The sequence below is a fragment of the Oratosquilla oratoria genome, chromosome 25, assembly GCF_046742065.1.
Source record: "Oratosquilla oratoria isolate Oo_2021 chromosome 25, ASM4674206v1, whole genome shotgun sequence".
Lineage (NCBI taxonomy): Eukaryota > Metazoa > Arthropoda > Malacostraca > Stomatopoda > Squillidae > Oratosquilla > Oratosquilla oratoria.
Window position 1 is genome coordinate 20,779,173 of NC_134801.1, and position 20,291 is coordinate 20,799,463.

At 41.6% G+C, this 20,291-nt stretch overlaps 1 protein-coding gene across 1 annotated transcript in view; it reads left to right on the top strand.

Moving 5' to 3' along the window:
• The window catches only part of Vha44 (V-type proton ATPase subunit Vha44), a 34,902-nt gene extending 19,772 nt beyond the window's left edge, over nucleotides 1-15,130 (top strand). The window contains exons 2-10 of the mRNA XM_076208479.1: nucleotides 1,287-1,426; nucleotides 4,635-4,788; nucleotides 5,028-5,214; nucleotides 5,424-5,522; nucleotides 6,631-6,792; nucleotides 6,907-7,000; nucleotides 13,722-13,819; nucleotides 14,048-14,177; nucleotides 14,337-15,130. Coding sequence (XP_076064594.1) covers nucleotides 1,289-1,426; nucleotides 4,635-4,788; nucleotides 5,028-5,214; nucleotides 5,424-5,522; nucleotides 6,631-6,792; nucleotides 6,907-7,000; nucleotides 13,722-13,819; nucleotides 14,048-14,177; nucleotides 14,337-14,435 — 1,161 coding nt within the window. The 5' untranslated portion in view covers nucleotides 1,287-1,288 and the 3' untranslated portion in view covers nucleotides 14,436-15,130. The remainder of the gene's footprint in view (nucleotides 1-1,286; nucleotides 1,427-4,634; nucleotides 4,789-5,027; nucleotides 5,215-5,423; nucleotides 5,523-6,630; nucleotides 6,793-6,906; nucleotides 7,001-13,721; nucleotides 13,820-14,047; nucleotides 14,178-14,336) is intronic.
• Nucleotides 15,131-20,291: the final 5,161 nt, after the last annotated feature.

Genomic DNA, 20,291 nt, shown 5'->3' on the forward strand with positions numbered 1-20,291 from the left:
CACCCACTTCTAAGCTACCAGAAGAGGCTGGACGACCATGTTGTGAACAGCTGCCCAGGATGTAACACTTCACCCCATACCATACAACACATAATGGAAGACTGCATTATACACAATCATGCACGCAAACAACACAACATACACTCTATAAAGGATTTGTGGGAAAACCCAGTTTCGGCTGTGGCCTTCCTGGAGGAGACGGGACTGCTCGGACAGACAGTCTAGGGAACGACAACAACAACAACAACAACAACACAAGGAGTGAAAGTTGCAGTAGACTGGAAGTGGGCATTAAGAGAGAGCGACTGGAGGAAGTGGATAGTTTTAGATACTTGGGTGCAAATGTGGCGGGAAAAGGTGGATTGAAGGTGGAGGTAGAATGTAGATTGAGAGAAGTGAGTAAATGCCTTGGTGGATTAAAAAGTGTAATGAGGAATAGACATTTGGGAATGGATGCTAAGAGGAGACTATATGAAGGAGTGATTGTGCCAACAGCACTGTATGGGGCAGAAACATGGAACATAAGAGAGGAAGAGAGAAGGAGTTTGAACGTGTTTGAGATGAGGTGTCTGAGAAGTATGATGGGGGTTACTAGGCTAGATAGAGTGAGAAATGAGGTGAAGAGGAGAAAAGGGGTGGAAAGGGAGTTGGGAGATAGGGTCGATGAAAAAGTATTAGGATGGTTTGGACACATGGAAAGAATGAGTGAAGAAAGACTAGTAAAAGAGGTATGGAAGGCAGATGTGGAGGGAGTGAACATGAGGGGACGTCCTAGGATGAGGTGGATGGATGGGGTGAAGGGGGCTTTGGGGAAGAGGGGAATGTCTGTTGAGGAAGGATGGGAGAGGACAGAAGACAGGGGTGAATGGAGAATGGTTGTATATGGATGATGTTGTGATGCATGAGGTGGAGTGGATGGGGGTGGGGGGTGAGCAAAATTTGACGCAGCCCGAAGGGATTTCTCCCCGTCATCTCCTTTTATGCATGGGGGGACGGAGAGGGGGGGGGTCGCCGATTTAATGAAGCGGCCTTGCTGTGGATGTGCTGTGTCTTGCGACACTGCTTGTGACCCAGGGCAGTGGACAAGGTGCAGGGATGACCGTCATCCAGCAGGTGTTAAGATATGATGGAAGAGGGAGGGTGGAGGGGTGTGGAGTGTATTCAGGGATGGAATGGGTGGGAATGATTTTATGCCTTTCCCTTTTTGGCTACCTCCCTTGTAAGGGGGAAAAAGCCTTGGTATATGTATGTATGTAAAACTTACTACTACAACTTGCAATTTTCAGTTATGGCGTCCACGGAGTACTGGCTTCTATCGGCCCCGGGTGACAAAACCTGCCAACAAACATGGGAGAAAATGAACAATCTCACTGCAGTGCAGAACCAGCTATGCACCAATTTCAAATTTCACATTCCTGATTTGAAGGTACAGTGCACTTGTTCTTTTATGGAGTGTTCCCACATCCATACAGTAGGAGTATTGAATGTACAGTATTACCTCTCATTAACGGATTAAAAAGGGGGTAACGGTGTCCGTTGATGTGAATAATCCGTTGATTTGGAGTGGCTTTTGGGTGGCATAGTGATTGCACAACACTAAACAACAGCCCCAAAAACACCGCAAACACAGCTAATTAACGTCCGTTAATGAGAGGTAGTACTGTACTAAACTTACTCAACCTATTTTAATTTTATATTTAGCATCTAAATACAGTGACCAACATCGGGAACCTGGATATGGTGATCATGCAAGGTTAATGTTGGAAATAATATCTACGTGCCATTTGCCCTCAAACCTTTCTAACATCCTCATCTCTATCTGGGGGTGCATCCCTGCAGAGATGGCACATGAACTCTGTACCAGGCCCATCATCTATCAGTCCCATCAGCTAAGGCTATCCACTGCTTTCGCATAAGGAGAGCTGGGAGCTACTATTGACTGTTTTTTACCTCTTCCTCTTACCAGTTGGTGACATTGAAACTGATCCTCACTGATACAGCAGACAATAACCTAGTGTTTCTTTGTAGAGAGATTAAAGGAGAAGTTTCAAATTCACATATCTTATCACCAAAAATGCTTCACCACACAAAATAATCAATTCTTTATCAACTTAGATTTAAAATTGTTTAATTTTTGTATGTAACCACCACATAGATGACAGAGCACCTCACTCTCCAATGCTCCACACTGACAATCCCAAGACAACAAAATATATCTTCCCTGAGTGACTTTTGTTCCTGCTTGGAGGCTGTTGCTAGCTACCTGAAAGGTGCAGGAATTGTATAAAAGAGACCAGAAGCAACAGACTGATTGATTGTATTAGTAAACAAAACAGGAATGAGCTCAAATTACTGAGGATAGCATGTCTTTCTGAAGCTGCTCAAATATCTTGTCTCTTATGCTGCACCTTTCTGGCCTGAAGAACTTGCTAGCAATTGAATATAGTTCCATGGAAATGCTAGGCATATAGTACATAAAGTCAGTCAAGTGTAAAATTGAAGTCAATCAGTCACAGGTACTCTGAGCAAACTCATGCAGCCACCTTTCCTATTCCAAACAATTGTTGGCAGGTTTGGTGTACTTATTTTAGCCATGAGTTCTGTGCAGGGGATTCTCTGTATCTCCACCATCGTGGATTGTCTCTTATGGAGACAACCTTGTGAGTGCAATCAACATCAGGGAAACATGCCACAAACCTATATACCCAGAGTTGATATTCACAAACTATGCTGCTAAAAGGTCTTGACTAAGTCTTATGAAACAATCTCTGAATTGATACATAGTTATTCTAGTAATGCCTTGTGTCTTTTTAACCCCTTCCATACGGTGCCGCACACGTAGGCGTCATGGGGAGCGAGTGTATTCGCGAGGCTGCCATATCGGCGTCTTGATTATATTTATTGTAGTCGCCCCTCCATAATGACATTCTTTCTAATTCTTTTGTAATCGCATTTTCTATGGTTATCAAAATTCACGGGTGAAGAGAGAACGATCGATATAAGCGGTGACTATATTTTATGATGCGAGTATTATTACGACACGTCGTACGGCTGGCATTGGCTGCTGCCACCGAGATCTAAGTCCATGACGCCTACGTGTGCGGCACCGTATGGAAGGGGTTAAAGGCACTTGGTACTAAAACCATTGAGATGCCATTTCTGGTGAGCATTCAGTGTCAATATCTTACAGTCATATAGCAAGACAGGGAACGCAAGCAATTAGAAGATTCAGATCTTAGTCTTCCTGTAAAAATATCAGTCAAGATCCTACAGAACTAAGGTTTATTGAAGTGCTGAAATCTTTGGGACTGATCATTGACTTGTGGTTTGCAACACTCAGACTGTGAATCAAAAGCAAGAGAATCCTAAAATGTAGCCCACCTTGATTTCATCTAAAGAAAGTCAGGAATGATGTGTTTGCCCTAGAGTATGCAGTAGCAATCAATAATTGGTTTGCATTACTTTGCACTCTTGAGGAACCTGAAGAACTGTGGGACACTTAACCCCTTCAATATGGGCCAAAATCTCGCGGGCAGCATTAGCTGCCAGACGTGCGATGTTGCGTCATAATACTCGCATTATAAAAAATAAAGTTACCGCTGTATTGCTCGTTCTCTTTCACCCGTGAATTTTGATAACCATAGAAAATATGATGAAGCCAGTTTACAGAGTATGGGGGTCACGCAGGTACAACTACAATATATGTAATCAAGACGCCGACATCGGCATCCTCGCGTACCCGCTTGCTCCTCATGACGCCTACATAGGCATCATCGTATCGAAGGGGTTAAATATGAAATACTGAAAAGTACTGAGGAGTGTGTCGGAGAGTGCCCTAGGTCAAAGAATGGTGTCACAGGAGACACTGGAGACTATAGAGTTAGGCTATGCTGCCAGAATGGCTGGTGACTTGGACCAGTACAGGACTCAGAAACAGCAGACTAGAGCTCTCATAGGAATAGATAAAGAGAAGTATATCAGGGGAACTGCTGAGGATGTACACCTTAGACATTGAGACACCTCAAATTGATCCAGATGCAACCACCACACAGAGGACACAGAACACCTTATACTGCAATGCCCCACTAACAATCTTTAGACAATAAAACAATATATCTTCCCTGAATGACATGGAGACTCACCCCAGAGGCTGTTGCCAGTTACCTGAAGGCCGCAGGTGTTCTGCAAGAGAGACCAGGGACAGTGGATTGGTTGATTGATTGATTGGGTGTCCAATATGTTCTCCTCAGTGCTTGGCCTCACTGATTGGAAACAAATGAAGAAACTGATTTTATCACTGGCAGCCTGACCATGTGCCAGGTAGTATTGGGTTATATGGTACCACTAGAAAGACAACTGCCTCATATGATATACATACTCTAAGTTAATTATTAATGTTAAAAGATCAGTCCCCAGCCCTGGTGGACCTGGGGTCATTAGTTTCTTGTATGAGAAATCATAATTCACTGGTAAGTTAAAATAAGACAGACCTGACCAAGGATGAATACATGTGTGGCTAGATGTCACTGCCTATATATATATATATATATATTTATTTATTTATTTATTTATTTATTTATTAATTATTATTATTATTATTTATTTATTTATTTATTTTTTTTTTTTTTTTATAGGTTGGAACTTTGGATCAGCTTGTTGGCCTAAGTGATGACCTTTCAAAGTTGGACACGTATGTGGAAGGTGTGACACGCAAGATGGCCAACTATCTTGGGGAAGTGCTGGAAGACCAGAGGGATAAATTGGCTGAAAATTTACTTGCCAATCAAAGTGAGATTGTGTTAATGTTAACTTTTGTTGCATATATTGATTTTACCTCAGTTGAGTGTAATTGAATATAGTTATTGAATTGATATTTTCATTACATGCATACTTGTACATACAAAAATACCTCTCCCCCTTGTAAGAGGGATGGCCAAGGCTAAGCATAAACTCATCCCACACCCATCCAAAACCCATTCATCAGTTTTTTCATTACAATGTAGATAAAATAATTGTGTGATTTACAGTGGACCTTGCTACATACCTGACAAGATTCCAGTGGGAAATGGCAAAGTTTCCAATCAAGCAGTCACTAAGAGGCATTGTTGACTCAATCAACAACCAAGTAACACAAATTGAAAATGACTTAAAGACCAAATCTACCAATTATAACAACCTAAAATCTAATCTTGCAAACATGGAGCGCAAGCAGACGTAAGTTAGAGCAAGTCTGAATCTAAGTGTTTGATAGCCTTAGCCTTTAAGTAGAGATGAATGTGATGAGATTGAGACAGTAATGACATAGAGTTGATAAAAAATTTGTTCATGGTACTGGTTAAGAAAAATATTTCCATAATTTGTTTATGGTACTGATTAAGGTTTCAAAACTTGGCTAAAGTCTCACATCCTTATTACTTTTACAGAGGAAGCCTCTTGACTCGTAACCTTGGTGACTTGGTGAAGAAAGAGGACTTTGTGCAAAATAGTGAATACTTAGTAACTCTTCTGGTGGTCGTCCCAAAGTAGGTGCTTTTTAAATCGGTGTTTTGATGCAGCAAACCTTGATATGTAGTTTCAAATTAATTCCTGATCTTATGTTAATCCTTTCACTGCTATAAAACTCTAAATATGTACCAGCACAGGTTAAGTAGCACAGCCGATGACATGTGCCCACTATGACACAGCTTCACATAGTCATATGCGGGCAACCCCCCTATTATGTGGATTCGCTTATTATTTTTTTATATTATTATTTCTTTTATAATGCATTATACACTGCCCTAAACTACAATTAGGAAAATACTAATTATCCATAGACAACAGCTCAGTATTTATTCCCTTTTGACCCATGGGCCAGTCTGGTGGCCTTTGCTATTTACTGGGAGGCTTGGGTCCTATGCAAGAAAAACCTGGGGCAACAGGTAGATAAAAAGGGGCAACTAGGTAAATCCAAAGGCGTGGCTGTGCCCTTAACACTGCAACTTGGAATTTAAAGGAGGCAGAAAGGATAAGTTTAAATGTATTTGAAATGAAGTGTTTAAGAAGTTATGGTGGGGGTTACAAAAATGAATAGAGTAAGAAATAAGTTGATGGCAGAGATCCATGAGCCAGCAGAGAGGGTTAATTACAGAACACTGGGATGGCTTGGGCATATGGGAAAAACGAGCTAAGAAAGACTAGAAAAAATAGTGCAGAAGGTAGAGGTGGATGGAGTGAACCTGAGGGGAAGACCAAAGATGACATGGATGGGGTGAAAGGGGAATGTATGTTGAGGAGGGAGGTAAGTGTGAATGTAGAGTGGTTGCACATGGATGATGAATTAACATGGCCTGAGGGCATTTGTTTTTGTCATCCCTGTATTTCTCACAAGGGGATGAGGAGGAGGGTTGCCATGTAATGAGGCAGTGGGTGAAAAACACCTGTGGTTGTCAGGCCATGTTCTGGTTTTGCTGCATTGCTTCTGACAAGGACAGTGGCCAGGGAACAAGGATGCCCTTATGGCCACAAGAAGCTAAGATAAAAGGGAAAAACATATGGATGGAGGAAGGAAGGGATTTTTGTTATATGTATGTATATTTATTTATTTATTTCATTATACATAATTCACTGATGTCTTCAATTTTTGTTAAGGGCCTTCTACCAAGACTGGAATGCCAAGTTTGAACGCTTAGCAGCAATGGTTGTTCCTCGCTCAAGTCGACTTATACATGAAGATCATGACCATGGTCTTTTCACTGTTACTCTCTTTTCCAAGGTGGTGGATGAGTATAAGTTACATGCTAGGGAGAACAAGTGAGTACAACATCAGTTATCGAACATTTTTTCCTGAAGTGCTTGTAAAAATATATGTGTAGATACTCGTAATAGTTACTATAGTCTTTAAGTGATTTCCTTCTTTCACTTTAGATTCATAGTGAGAGATTTTACCTACAATGAAGAAGAATTAACAGCTGGGAAGAATGAGCTCTCTAAACTCATCAATGACAAGAAAAAACATTTTGTAAGTTATGCCTTTAACATGTCATATGTTGCTAATAATCATTGTTGGCTTGAGTTTCACTGACTGGTAATTCACAGTCTACAGTGGCCGGCAATGGTCGTTAGGTCCTCCCATAGATCTCTCTAGGAAAATTTTTTGGACTGTTGTATGTGTTTTATATACATGTCTGTCTATATATCAAGGGCTTTTTTCCCCTTACCAGTGATGTAAAAGGCATACCCCCCACCCCCCCCATCCATTTCATCCCCACCCATGCCACTCCCATCCCCCCACCCTTTCCTCCCGCTCATCTTAATTCCTCAAGGATGACAGGTCATCCCTATATCCTGCCTCTTACCCTGGGCCAGAAGCAATGCAACAAGACACAGCACATCCACAGCAAGGCCACTTCACCTAATTGGCAATGCCCCCTCTCCACTCCCTCGTGCAGAAAAATAACAGATGGGGAGAAATATCTTTGGGCTGCATCAAAATATCATTCACTCGTTACCGCTCCCTAATGCCCCCCCCCCTCCCCCACCCACTCCTTTCCTTTAATCATAGTATCATTTATACGCCATTCTCCACTCGCCCCTATCTCCCATCTTCTCCCTTCCCTGCTCAATGCCCCTTTCATACTATCCATTCCTTTCATCATCAGTCACCCCCTCATGTTCACGCCATTCAACTCGCCTTACAAACCTCTTTTACTAATCTCTCTTCACTCGTTCTTTCCATGTGTCTAAACCATCTTTTCCACCTCCGCTCTCCTCCTCACCTCATTTCTCACTCAGTCAACCTTGTTTCCCCAACCATACTTCTCAGACATTTCATCTCAAACACATTTAAACTATTCCTCTCTGCCTCTCTTAGATTCCATGTCTCTGCCCCATACAGTGCTGTTGCCACAACAACTCCATCACATAATCTCCTCTTTGCGTCCATTCCCAAATCCCTATTTCTTGTTACATTATTTAATCCCCCAAGGCAGTTACTTGTTTTTCTCAATCTACAATTTACCTCCACTCCTTCATTTCCCACCACATGTGACCCCAATTACCTAAAACTATCCACTTCCAGCAGCCTCTCTCCTTTAAGACTTCCAAATTGCTGCCATCCTCTCCCCTTTGACATCTTGTCACCTTTTACCCACATTTACGAGTACCTTGAACTTTCTTTTATCACACACCTTCCCAAACTCCATCACTAACTGCCTTTATCTCTGATCCTGCCACAAGTGCAGTGTTGTCAACAAACAACAACTGGCTCCAATCCCCTACCCATTACCCTCACATTTGAATCATGTACGGTTCCAGCTTAGGTTTTATCATCTTCTTAGCTATTCCAAGTATTTATGCATCAACATGGAAAACTCTAGTTCCTCACATCCTTTACCCCTGAAGACTTTAATTTATTTTTATGAGTTCTCCAGGAAAAAGGTGGAGTGAAGGTGGAGGTAGAATGTAGATTGAGAGAAGCGAGTAAATGCCTTGGTGGATTGAAGAGTGTAATGAGGAATAGACATTTGGGAATGGATGCTAAGAGGAGACTATATGAAGGAGTGATTGTGCCAACAGAACTGTATGAGGCAGAAACATGGAACATAAGAGAGGAAGAGAGAAGGAGTTTGAATGTGTTTGAGATGAGGTGTCTGAGAAGTATGATGGGGGTTACTAGGCTAGATAGTGTGAGAAATGAGGAGGTGAGGAGGAGAACAGGGGTGGAAAGGGAGTTGGGAGATAGGGTCGATGAAAAAGTATTAGGATGGTTTGGACACATGGAAAGAATGAGTGAAGAAAGACTAGTAAAAGAGGTATGGAAGGCAGATGTGGAGGGAGTGAACATGAGGGGACGTCCTAGGATGAGGTGGATGGATGGGGTGAAGGGGGCTTTGGGGAAGAGGGTTAAGTCTGTTGAGGAAGGACAGGAGAGGACAGAAGACAGGATGAATGGAGAATGGTTGTATATGGATGATGTTGTGATGCATGAGGTGGAATGGGCGGGGTGATGGGGGGTGAGGTAGTATGTGTGAGCAATATTTGACGCAGCCCGAAGGGATTTCTCCCTGTCTTCTCCTTTTATGCATGGGGGGGTCGCCGATTTAATGAAGCAGCCTTGCTGTGGATGTGCTGTGTCCTGCGACACTGCTTCTGACCCAGGGCAGTGGACAAGGTGCAGGGATGACCCGTCATCAGGGAGGTGCTAAGATAAGAGGGAGGGTGGAGGGGTGTGGAGTGTATTCAGGGATGGAATGGGTGGGAATGATTTTATGCCTTTTCCCTTTTTGGCTACTTCCCTTGTAAAGGGAAAAAAGCCTTGGTATTTGTATGATGTACTTTATGCTGTGTCTTGCGTCACTGCTTCTGACCCAGAGCAGTGGACAGGATGCAGGAATGACCCGTCACCCAGGAGGTGCCAAGATAAGAGGGAGGGGAGTGGAATATATAGGTAGTCGTCGACTTACGACTTATGCGACTTACGACTGATCGACTTTACGACCACGAGATGGTGCAATAATATCAAACATTTAATAAAGTAATAGAATTGTAATGTTATGGCTGGCAGTGCAATACTATTACTCTGCACACCGCGAGACGCGAGTACGATAGTTTTGGAAGGCTGCCGGCAGCGTCAGTATCCCAGCCAGCTAAATATTCTTTCATTTTGTTTGTTTGAAGGAAAATGTTTCCTAATTTTGCATTGCATTTTGTATTTTTATATGTTTTGCAATTAATAAAATATAACAAACTTTTTATGCCTAGGCTAGTTTGTTGTTGATAACAATATGTTAGGTACAGTACGTAAACGAAAAGAATGTCAATGTGTTTTGAAATAAAAAAAAAAAAAATCCTAATTTTGCCTTACATTTTGTATTTTTATGTTTTGCAATTAATAAAATGTAACAGTATTTTTTATGCCTAGTCTGTTGTCGATGACAAAATGTTCGGTACAGCATTTTGTATTTTTGTTTTGCGATATAAAATGTAACAGTAAACTTTGATTATGCCTAGTCTGTTGTCGATAACAATATTTTCGGTACAGTACGTAAACGAAAAGAATGTGTTTTGATTTTTTTTTCCCTAATTTTGCTTTACAATGATTTTAATGTAACCAACAAAAAGTATTTGTAGGTCAAAGATGACAGGACTTTATTTAGTATGCGTAGGCCTAGGCTACGTTTCCTAACGAAAATGATAAAAAAGTTAATGAATATTAAACAACGTAGCTCAAAGATAATAAGATTCTATTCAGTATGCATACGTTTCCTAAAGAAAGTCTGATGGTAAAATAATAAAAAGGTTAACAAATACAGTATTGAATATCATAGGTCAAAGATGATAGGATTTTATTCAATATGCTTAGGCCCAGGCTACGTTTCCCAAAGAAAATCAATGAAATTATAAAAAGGTTAAAAATAATATACAACATAGTTCAAAGATGCTAAGATTATTTCAGTATGCTAAATATAATATACAATATATATGTATATATATATATATATATATATATACATATATAGGGTAATATATAGTGTATATATAGACCGACTTGCGTCCAAATCGACTTACGACCTGTCTGTCAGAACCGAACTCGGTCGTAAATCGACGTCTACCTGTATAGGAAATGGAATGGGTGGGAGTGGTTTCTATGCCTTTTCTTTGTGGCTACCCCCCGTGTAGGGAGAAAAAGCCTTTAGTATATGTATGTATGAGTTCTTAAAACCCTCCAACCGCTAATCAAGAAATCTTTTCTGTCATTGTAGTCCAACCACTGTAGCATCCTGAATACTGTAATCATGTGATGTGATATGGTTTAACGTCACAAACTCCCCCCTATCGGGAGGCTAGGACGGTGCCCCTCACAGAGGGCTTTGTAGCGTGGAATTTAATGAACCATGCCCTTGGTCCAACTCGCCGGTGGCAGGGTTCAAACTGCCATCCCCTCAACCATCACCGCAAGTAGCGACGCTCTAACCCGCTCGGCCAGTGAGCTTCCCTGTAATCATATCACCTCTTTTTCTTCAATCTTTCAAAGTTTCTTGTTAGTCTCTCTTCATATGATTTATCTGCCAGGCTGGGGACCAGTATAGTTGCTGCCCTTTGTATTCTCTCAATCTTGCTTATATCCTTCACTCTGTGTAGGGGACCATACCACTGACACATATCCCAGTCTTGAATGGATCAAGGTTTTTATGAGTATTAGTGTGGGAGTGTTTCTGTGTTACTAGCTGAAAGTTGTAGAGGGAGGGTAGCAGCCGCTGTTTGTCAGCTCTATAATTATGAGGAAATGTAAGAAATACAATTGAAATTGACAAGATATGTTGGCTTCAGGCTGGAGATCAAGAACCATACACCTCCATTTGGAGTTGAGGGAATTGATGGGTTTTGAAACATGGTAACAGGTAAACAATTCTCTGCTGTCCATAATGCAAGACCACCACAGACAGGTACCCATCACTGCTCCCTTATGATTTTATATTCATACATAGAGCGGGTTAGGGCGTTGTTACTTTTGGCGAAGGTCGAGGGGATGGCAGTTCGAACCTTGCCACTGACAAAGTTGAACCAAGGGCATGGTTCATCAAATTCCATGCCACAAAGTCCTCTGTGAGGGGCACCGTCCTAGCCTTTCGATAGGGGGAGTTTGTGACATTAAAACATATCACCATATCACATATACCAAAGACTTTATCCCACTTACAAGGGAGGTAGCAAAAACACAAAGGCATAAAAACCATTCCCACTCATTCCATCCCCATCATACTCCACTCCTCTGTACCCTCTTCCCTCCCTCCTATCTTGGCACCTCTTGGATGATAGGTCATCCCTGCATCATGTCCACTGCCCTGTGTCAGAAGCAGTGTTGCAGGACACAGCACATCCACAGACTTTTTACCCTATATAAGGAAGGTGGCTGAGTAACAGCATAGACCCACCCTACACCTATCCCAATCCCGTCTTTGCACCACACTGATGAAGGATTGTACTTGTCTCCCACCACATAGTGCAGCGCAACAAGGCACAGCACTACCACAGTAGAGACCAACAGCTGGAGCTGGCTTACCTTCACTTCGTAATATGACAACACTCCTCTTCCCCTCATTCACTTGAGAAATTTATGGAGCAGACAAGAACCTTCCTTTGCACCACATCATTTCCTCCTCCATTTACTCCATTCACTCCTCTCTTCTGCACACTCTCTCATGCTTAACAGACATTCCTTGTGCAACCAATGTCCCTTTTACTCTATCTAACCACCTTATTCTTGGTCTTCCTCTCAAATACATAATATCCACTTCTGTATGCAATTGGCAGTTGCCAATAAGTTCATCAAAAGAAACACCATGTATGAACAGAGCCTTTATCAGTATGATGTTTACTTGTTAGAGCTTTATGAAGTACATACAGGGTGTTCAGGATAAATTTGATCAATTTTTTTATCATCTGTCATTTCAGAACCATTTGAAGGATTTAATAGTGGTAAAGTGCAATGGATAGCTGATTCTGTGTACTTTTGGTGGGTGTGAGAGCTAGAGTGTGTGAATGACTGGAAAACACCAGGATATTGGAAGAGAATGACCTGCATCATGATGATTTGTACTAGATTAAAAAATTTGGAAATCTGAGCTGCAGCTCAGTGCTCCTTGAATATTGTGAAGGCTGTGAGATATGAGCTGGAGAATTGTGACGGAGATGTGGAAGCATTGGCTAGCAGGAAGGATCATAGCAGGATTCTGACTTTGTCCGCACAACAAAATTCATCGAGAAGCTGCAAAAAAGGGTGTGGCAAGGCACAAGAGTCAACTACTCACTGCCAAGGCCCAAGAGAACCGCCTTACAAAAGCCAAGAAACTCCTCAACAAGGTCAAACACCCAGTTGAGCCAGGGATGCTCTGGTTCTTCTCAGACGAGAAGAACTTCTGCCAGGACCAGTTGCACAATGTGCAGAACAACAGGTGGCTAGCCTACAGTCCACATGAAGTCCCACGCTTCATGAAGACCAAGTTCCCTCAAACTGTAATGGTTTTTGGGTGTGTTTCCAGTGATGGCCACATCATGCCGCCTCACTTCAGATGGCTATATCATGCCGCCTCACTTCAGATGGCTATATTGAGCTGCTGTCCACTGTTGTCAATCACTGGGTGGAGGGGGTGGCTGTGAGAAGATCATACATGTGGCAGCAGGACTCAGCTCCGTGTCACACCTCTGGGGAAACCCAGAAGTGGCTGTCTGAGAACTTCTACGACTTCACCAGTTCCAACATCTGGCCCCCCCCAACTTGCCTGATTGTAACCCCATGGACTATTATGTGTGGGGGTACATTTGAAAAAGACACCAATCGTACCACCTGCAACACCAAGGACGAACTGATTGCTGCAGGTTCAGGTCCCGCCTGGAGGCCATGGTGGAGGCTCAGTGCGGCTTCTATGAGTGAGCTGTATTTGGCAAAAGATCCTTTAAGATATGCACATTGAATTTTGAGAATACATAGATTTTTGGCCAAGATATGACATTTTTCTCTCCTTTCTGAAAAAGTGTCAAATTTATCCTGAACACCCTGTAGTAGTGGCTCACAAATCTATGAACAAATGTCCACCTGCAAACAGGCCATTGCTCCCCATCCTCCTTAATAGTCTTTTGGCTACATTGACCTTTCCCTGTGATCCACCCAGTTTTTGTGTGCCATGACTATACACTTGATAAATATACACACACACACTTTTATCTTTTTATTTCTCTAGGGTCCCCTTGTTCGTTGGTTGAAAGTAAACTTCAGTGAGTGCTTCATATGCTGGACCCATGTGAAGGCAATTCGTGTCTTTGTTGAGTCTGTTCTAAGGTAATGCTCTTTTTGATAATGTTTGTAATTTAATCATAAATGGTCATGAAATTAGAAATTGTACAACTCGGTGTGGACAAGTTACTTTGTATATATTATTTAATTTTCTATTTATTTATGTATTTTTTTAATCAATTTTAACTACCACAGGCAGATTTCCTGTATTATGAATATACTGGAACTTCCAGACATGGTCTTCTATAGTTATAAATTCATTTTAACTTGCAGATATGGACTCCCTGTTAATTTCCAAGCAATTTTAGTCCACCCCAACCGCAAGAATGCTAAGCGCTTGAGGGACATCTTAAATCAGCTCTATTCTCATCTAGATTCATCTGCTGCTGGTGGAGCAGCAGATGTAAGTAAACCATTCACTGTGAGAATAAGATGACTTGAATTATACAATATTTTACCCCCAATAAGAGAATGGCCAAGTCAAATCACACACACACCCTACACCTATCCTATAAAGCTGGAAAATTGTTGAGTTACAAAATACCCTTTTTTCTATTTTCAGACTGTGGACATTCCAGGCCTTGGATTCAGTTCAAGTGAATACTATCCCTATGTCTCCTTCAAAATCAATATTGACATGATTGCAGACCACAGACCCTAGATTTGTTGTAGGACTGAAGTCATTGTAAGGAAGCATTCACAGTTTGATGAATATCTTATGCCTTGCAACAGAAATCAGATGAGCAGTAAAAGAACTTCATTAATGTATGCAAGGTGTTTACATGAAATTTTACATTTTTGTTAATATCTACATAGATTCTATCAAAGAGAGTGTACTGTACTGTTTAAAGCTATGTTCACAAATTTGCTCTCTTAAGTTGTATATGCTTCTTACTCTGTAGGAGTCTTTGCAGCACAAAATGAAAGAAAGTAAAACAGCTAATGAGAGGGTTGTGACAATTACTGTATTGGTTTAGTAGAATTCTTTATTTATTGTTGGAGAAAGTTTATCTGTTGTAACTACTTACTTCTTCTTTTTTTAAGCATTATATGTTAAGTGATTACTCACTTGTGCAACATTCCTTTAGGGTTGTAAGAGGAATCAATGGGACCTATAGACCAGCTTGTCCAATGTTAACAATGGTATCGTCATGTGTAGTCATGTGCAAGTTACCTGCATGTAAGAATTAGCAACTCATTCTTTCCCTACAACTAATGAATTGTCTTTTACAATTGGAAACTATTCCAGTATTCTGTATATAAATGTTCAGAAGTTTAGTGACTGTTATTCCTGTGTATAATATTGTAAATGTGCTTTAATGGGAAAATAATAAATTTGGATGTACACAGAGGGAATACATTGGAATTCTTTCCTTGAACTTCAAAAAAAAAAAAAAATGGTTGGCAACCAAGATTTTTATAAAAATGTATGAGTTAACCCTTTGTAACTTTTTGGGATTATTTTGTCTCTTTTGCAAGGAAGGGAGAAGGCAGTGGATATGTGCGAATCAAGAATGATTGTATATGGATGATATTTTGACACAGCCCCAGAGGGATTTCTCCACATCTCTAATTTTCACATGGGAAGGTGAGGAGGGAGGGTTGACATATAAACAAAGCAGCCCTACTGTGGGTGCACTGTGCCTTGCTGCATTGCTACTGACCCAGGCAGTGGGCAGGATACAGGGATGACCCTTCATCCATGAGGAGGTAAGATGAGAGGGAAACAAATAGGTGGTGGATTGGAGTGGGTGTATGTCTTGGCAGGCTACCTCCCTTATAAGGGGGAAAAGGCCTTTGGTATATAGATAAATTTTGTTGGTAAATACAGTAGATTAGTTTTGTAAACTTGCTCCAAGGTTGAGATCTCATCCACAGTTCAAGAGCTTGATACGTAAGGGTTTCACTTCGGAACTATGGGGTTACGTTTTCCCTACCTGTTATGAGTTCCATTTTGAAGTCTCAAACTCCTCTTCTACCTAAGAAGGAGACAAGATCTTGAAGTGGGATCCAAAAGCAGGCAAAAGAAAAATCAACTGGTACCTTAGCACCTGCTTATGAAGTCCTAGGTTAGACTCCTATTCACCTGATACCAAAAGTAAGGAAGCAATTGGGACAGACCGTATACAGTTGACCCCTGATATTTATAAGTGCATATTTGCGGTTACCAGTTGCTGTTATTTTGTGCTGAATAGTTAGTTTTTTTTATTAATTTGGCTGTGTAGAGGTGTTGAAATTTATTTAGGTACCTTCCAGTGTTTTTTTCTTTATGTATATCATGGGTTTAGGGGTTTAGAAGTTACTTCCTAACCACCATGAATGTTGGGTGGTATTTGCATTCATTGTCTGTCTTCTCCCCCACAAAGAGACAACAAGTTCATTCTTCTAACAACTAAAAATCCTGCATCAATGGTGTGTGACAGTCAGGGCAGATGTTCTCTGGAAATTATTAGCAGTGACCCACATGGTAGGGTGTATAGGACCTGTAGAAGGACTGGGGAGCAATGGAGCTTGGTAACAGCCTACATAACTAAGCCGGTCTATTCAGGATCCACTCTGTTCACCCGACATGGGAAAGAGCTGGAAGTGGGTAGAAACAACTTCGCCAACCATGCAATGTAGTTCAGTTCGAAGCTTTAAGAATCATTTAGATAAACACCTAAGCAAGATGCTGTAATGATTTATCATTTATTTTATATATATATATGTATATATATATATATTTTTTTTTTATCATTTGTCTGTGTAGTTCTCTATTATTAGTTATATGTCAATTTATTATTATTTTCTATTTACCTGTTTGTTTATTATTTATCTATGTATTTTTTTTATTATTTACATTATTATAGTCTTTATTTATTCACTTATTATTATAATGATTTTACTTTTTCATCCGACCTAGATATGGACCAAAAGGTCTCCTGTCAGCGTGCTCCGCCTTTGTAATCCTTTGTAACCTCAAACTTAATCTGGCTGGGGAGCTGCTTCCAGTAAAGTCATCCAAACAGTGTGAATAATAATGATAACCAAACAACAACAGAGACAGTCAGGGCAGATGTTCTTTGGAAATTATACACAATCATGCACGCAAACAACACAACATACACTCTATAAAGGATTTGTGGGAAAACCCAGTTTCAGCTGTGGCATTCCTTGGTGAGAAGGGACTGCTCGGACAGACAGTCTAGGGAACGACAACAACAACAACAACAGAGAGGGAACAAGAACCCTCAATAAACTGAAGTCCCTCTATTGTACCTTCACTCCATCCTACAACACTTACCTGTGAATGGACAGAAGATCCCTCCACTTCCCCTTCCTGTGGTAACACAGGAGCAATTACCAATCCTCCCCACAGAGGATAACAATTGCCACAATCAATATCAACAGACCCAAACACTTGATGACTGTAACCCCAATCCCGTAAGAGATATTGCATTCTTGAGCCTAACCAGCCTGACCACTCACCAAGTTGACCCAAACTGAGATGAATTGGACCCTAACTTGGACTACCCAAGATTCTTGGTCCAGAAGATTACTAACAATCTTCATCATCATCATATCTTATTGCATCATCGCTGTATCCATAGAAGAGTAGTGTCATTTACTTCCTACATGTCTCGGTGTGAGCATGTGGGTCCCTGTGGGCACCTATGGAGGATGTGGTCCATGGTCTGGGGTGTTTCTCCACAGGGACACCCAACACTGGTGACCAGTCCCCACTGGTGGAGGTTGTCTCCAGTTTTGCCCACTTTGGCTCTTGCTCTCTTTAGAGTTAGCCACTCTTTCCTGATGAGAGTTGTTTGTATGGTCTTGATAGTGCCTCATTGGCTGGGGAGTGGTCACTATCCCTTCACTTTAACATTCTGTAGGCCATTGGTTGTGTTTGCAATACTAACAATGAGTTAATGACAGTGAAATGACCCATGGAATTACATGATGGCAAATGTGGACCCCATGCAGTATTTGGCCCCAATGAGAAAATTTAGTAATAGAACTAGAGTCAAGGTTTCAATATGACAGAGTCAGAGCCTTAATACAAATATGGAGGAGTTAGTGGAAGGAAATTAAGCCTTGGTTTTCTCATTGGGTTAACCTCATTTGTTTAAAGATGGGGAGACTTGTCTTTGTATTCCAACCCATGAAAGACCTCTATTGTCATGGGGTCCTGTCATGTTCCAGTGTGGGTATGGTACAAGAATACATGTACAAACAAGACTCAACTGACGAAGAACATGCCAAGAGTGAGGAATCTTCAGAGGATGAACGATCAGAACAAGCAGGAAATAAGGGCTGGTGAGTTCATCGGAATGCATTACTGCATGCACACTTTACGTATAAATGCACATCACCAACCACACCAGACCAGACACATGATTTTGTTGGTTTGTTATCTGACGTGTGGATGAAGGTTTGAAGGCATGAAATAGTAGGCCTAATACCTAGCAGACGTTGATGGGCCCCAGCATGCCCAGCAGGGTTAGTTTTGATTTTATTTTGTTGGAAACCATTCACATGACCACCAAGATGACCATGTCCACAGTGCATGGACAGTTCATCTGTTCATGCAAGGAGGTTAGTATGTTAGAAAATTTAATAATTTCTGCTTGTTCATAGGCAGAATTTTTGTGCATAGGGGAAAGGGTTGGTAGCATCAATAACAATGAGGGTAGGGTTAGACATTAAAAAGCAGGCTACCAGCTCGCTACCAATGATGGTAGGTCTGAAAGTCTCTACCAGTGATGATAGGTCTAATTCCTTCTCATGTGTGGAGAACACCCTTCTTGCATTCATATTTTAACACAATGAGAGGTTGTTTAACACGCTACCTTTGGTGATGGTAGGTTTTAATTCCTTCTCGTGTGGAGAATGCTCTTCTTGTATTCATATTTTAACACAATGAGAGGTTTAACTCACTACCTTTGAGGTAAGTATTGTGTTTATTTTATTTTTATTAGGAGAGGAACAGAGGGAGTAATTGGTGAGGAACAGTGGTTTTAGGACAGGTAGGGGATGTGTAGATCAGATTTTTGTGGTAAGACATATATGTGAGAAAACTATAGGAAAAGGTAAGGATGTTTTTTGGGCTTTTATGGATTTGGAAAAGGCTTACAACAGGGTAGACAGGAAGGCACTATGGGAGGTACTGCAAATATATGGGATAGGAGGAAAGCTGTTGAGAGCAGTCAAGAGTTTTTATGAGAGTAGTAGAGCTTGCGTTAGGATTAGAAACGGAGAGAGTGAATGGTTTGAGGTAAAGGTGGGACTTCGTCAGGGGTGTGTTATGTCGCCCTGGCTGTTCAATCTTTACATGGATGAGGTGGTGCGAGAGGTGAATGCAAGGGTAGTGGGTCAGGGGTTGGAGATGATTAAAGGAAATGGAGAAAAGTGGAAGGTGAGCCAGCTGTTGTTTACTGACGACACTGCGCTTGTAGCAGAATCAGAGGAGGGATTGAGGAAGTTAGTGACAGAGTTTGAGAAGGTGTGTGAAAGAAGGAAGCTGAAGATAAATGTGGGCAAAAGTAAGGTGATGAGATGTACAAGGGGGGAGAGTGACAGTAGGCTGGAAGTGAGCATTAAGGGTGAGAAACTGGAGGAAGTGGATAGTTTCAGATACTTGGGTGCGAATGTAGCAGGAAAGGGAGGAGTGGGGGTGGAGGTAGAATGTAGATTGAGAGAAGCGAGTAAATGCCTTGGTGGATTAAAAAGTGTAATGAGAAATAGACATCTGGTAATGGATGCTAAGAGGAGGTTATATGAAGGAGTGATTGTGCCAACAGCAATGTACAGGGCAGAAACATGGAACATGAGAGAGGAAGAGAGGAGTTTGAATGTGTTTGAGATGAAATGTCTGAGAAGCATGATAGGGGTTACTTGGCTAGATAGAGTGAGAAATGAGGTGAGGAGGAGAACGGGTGGAAAGGGAGCTGGGACATAGGGTTGATGAAAGAGTATTAGGATGGTTTGGACACATGGAAAGAATGAGTGAAGAAAGATTAGTAAAAGAAATGTGGAAGGTGGAGGTGGAAGGAGTGAATATGAGGGGGCGTCCTAGGATGAGATGGATGGATGGGATGAAAGGGGCTTTACAAAAGAGAGGAATGTCTGTAGAGGAAGGACGGGAGAAGACAGAAGATAGGTGTGAATGGAGAAGGGTTGTGTATAGATGAGGCTGTGATGCATGAGGGGGAGTGGGTGGGGGATGGGGGGTGAGGAAGTATGTATGAGAAAAAACTTGACACAGCCCGAAGGGATTTCTCCCCATCTTCTCCTTTCCTGCATGAGGGGACGGAGAGGGGGTTCGCCGAATTTATGAAGCGGCCTTGCTGTGGATGTGATGTGTCTTGCGACACTGCTTCTGACCCAGGGCAGTGGACAGGATGCAGGGATGACCCGTCATCCAGGAGGTGCCAAGATAGGAGGGTGGAGGGGAGTGGAATATATGGGAAATGAAATGGGTGGGAGTGATTTCTATGCCTTTTTCTTTTTTGGCTCCCCCCCCCCCGTGTAAGGGGAA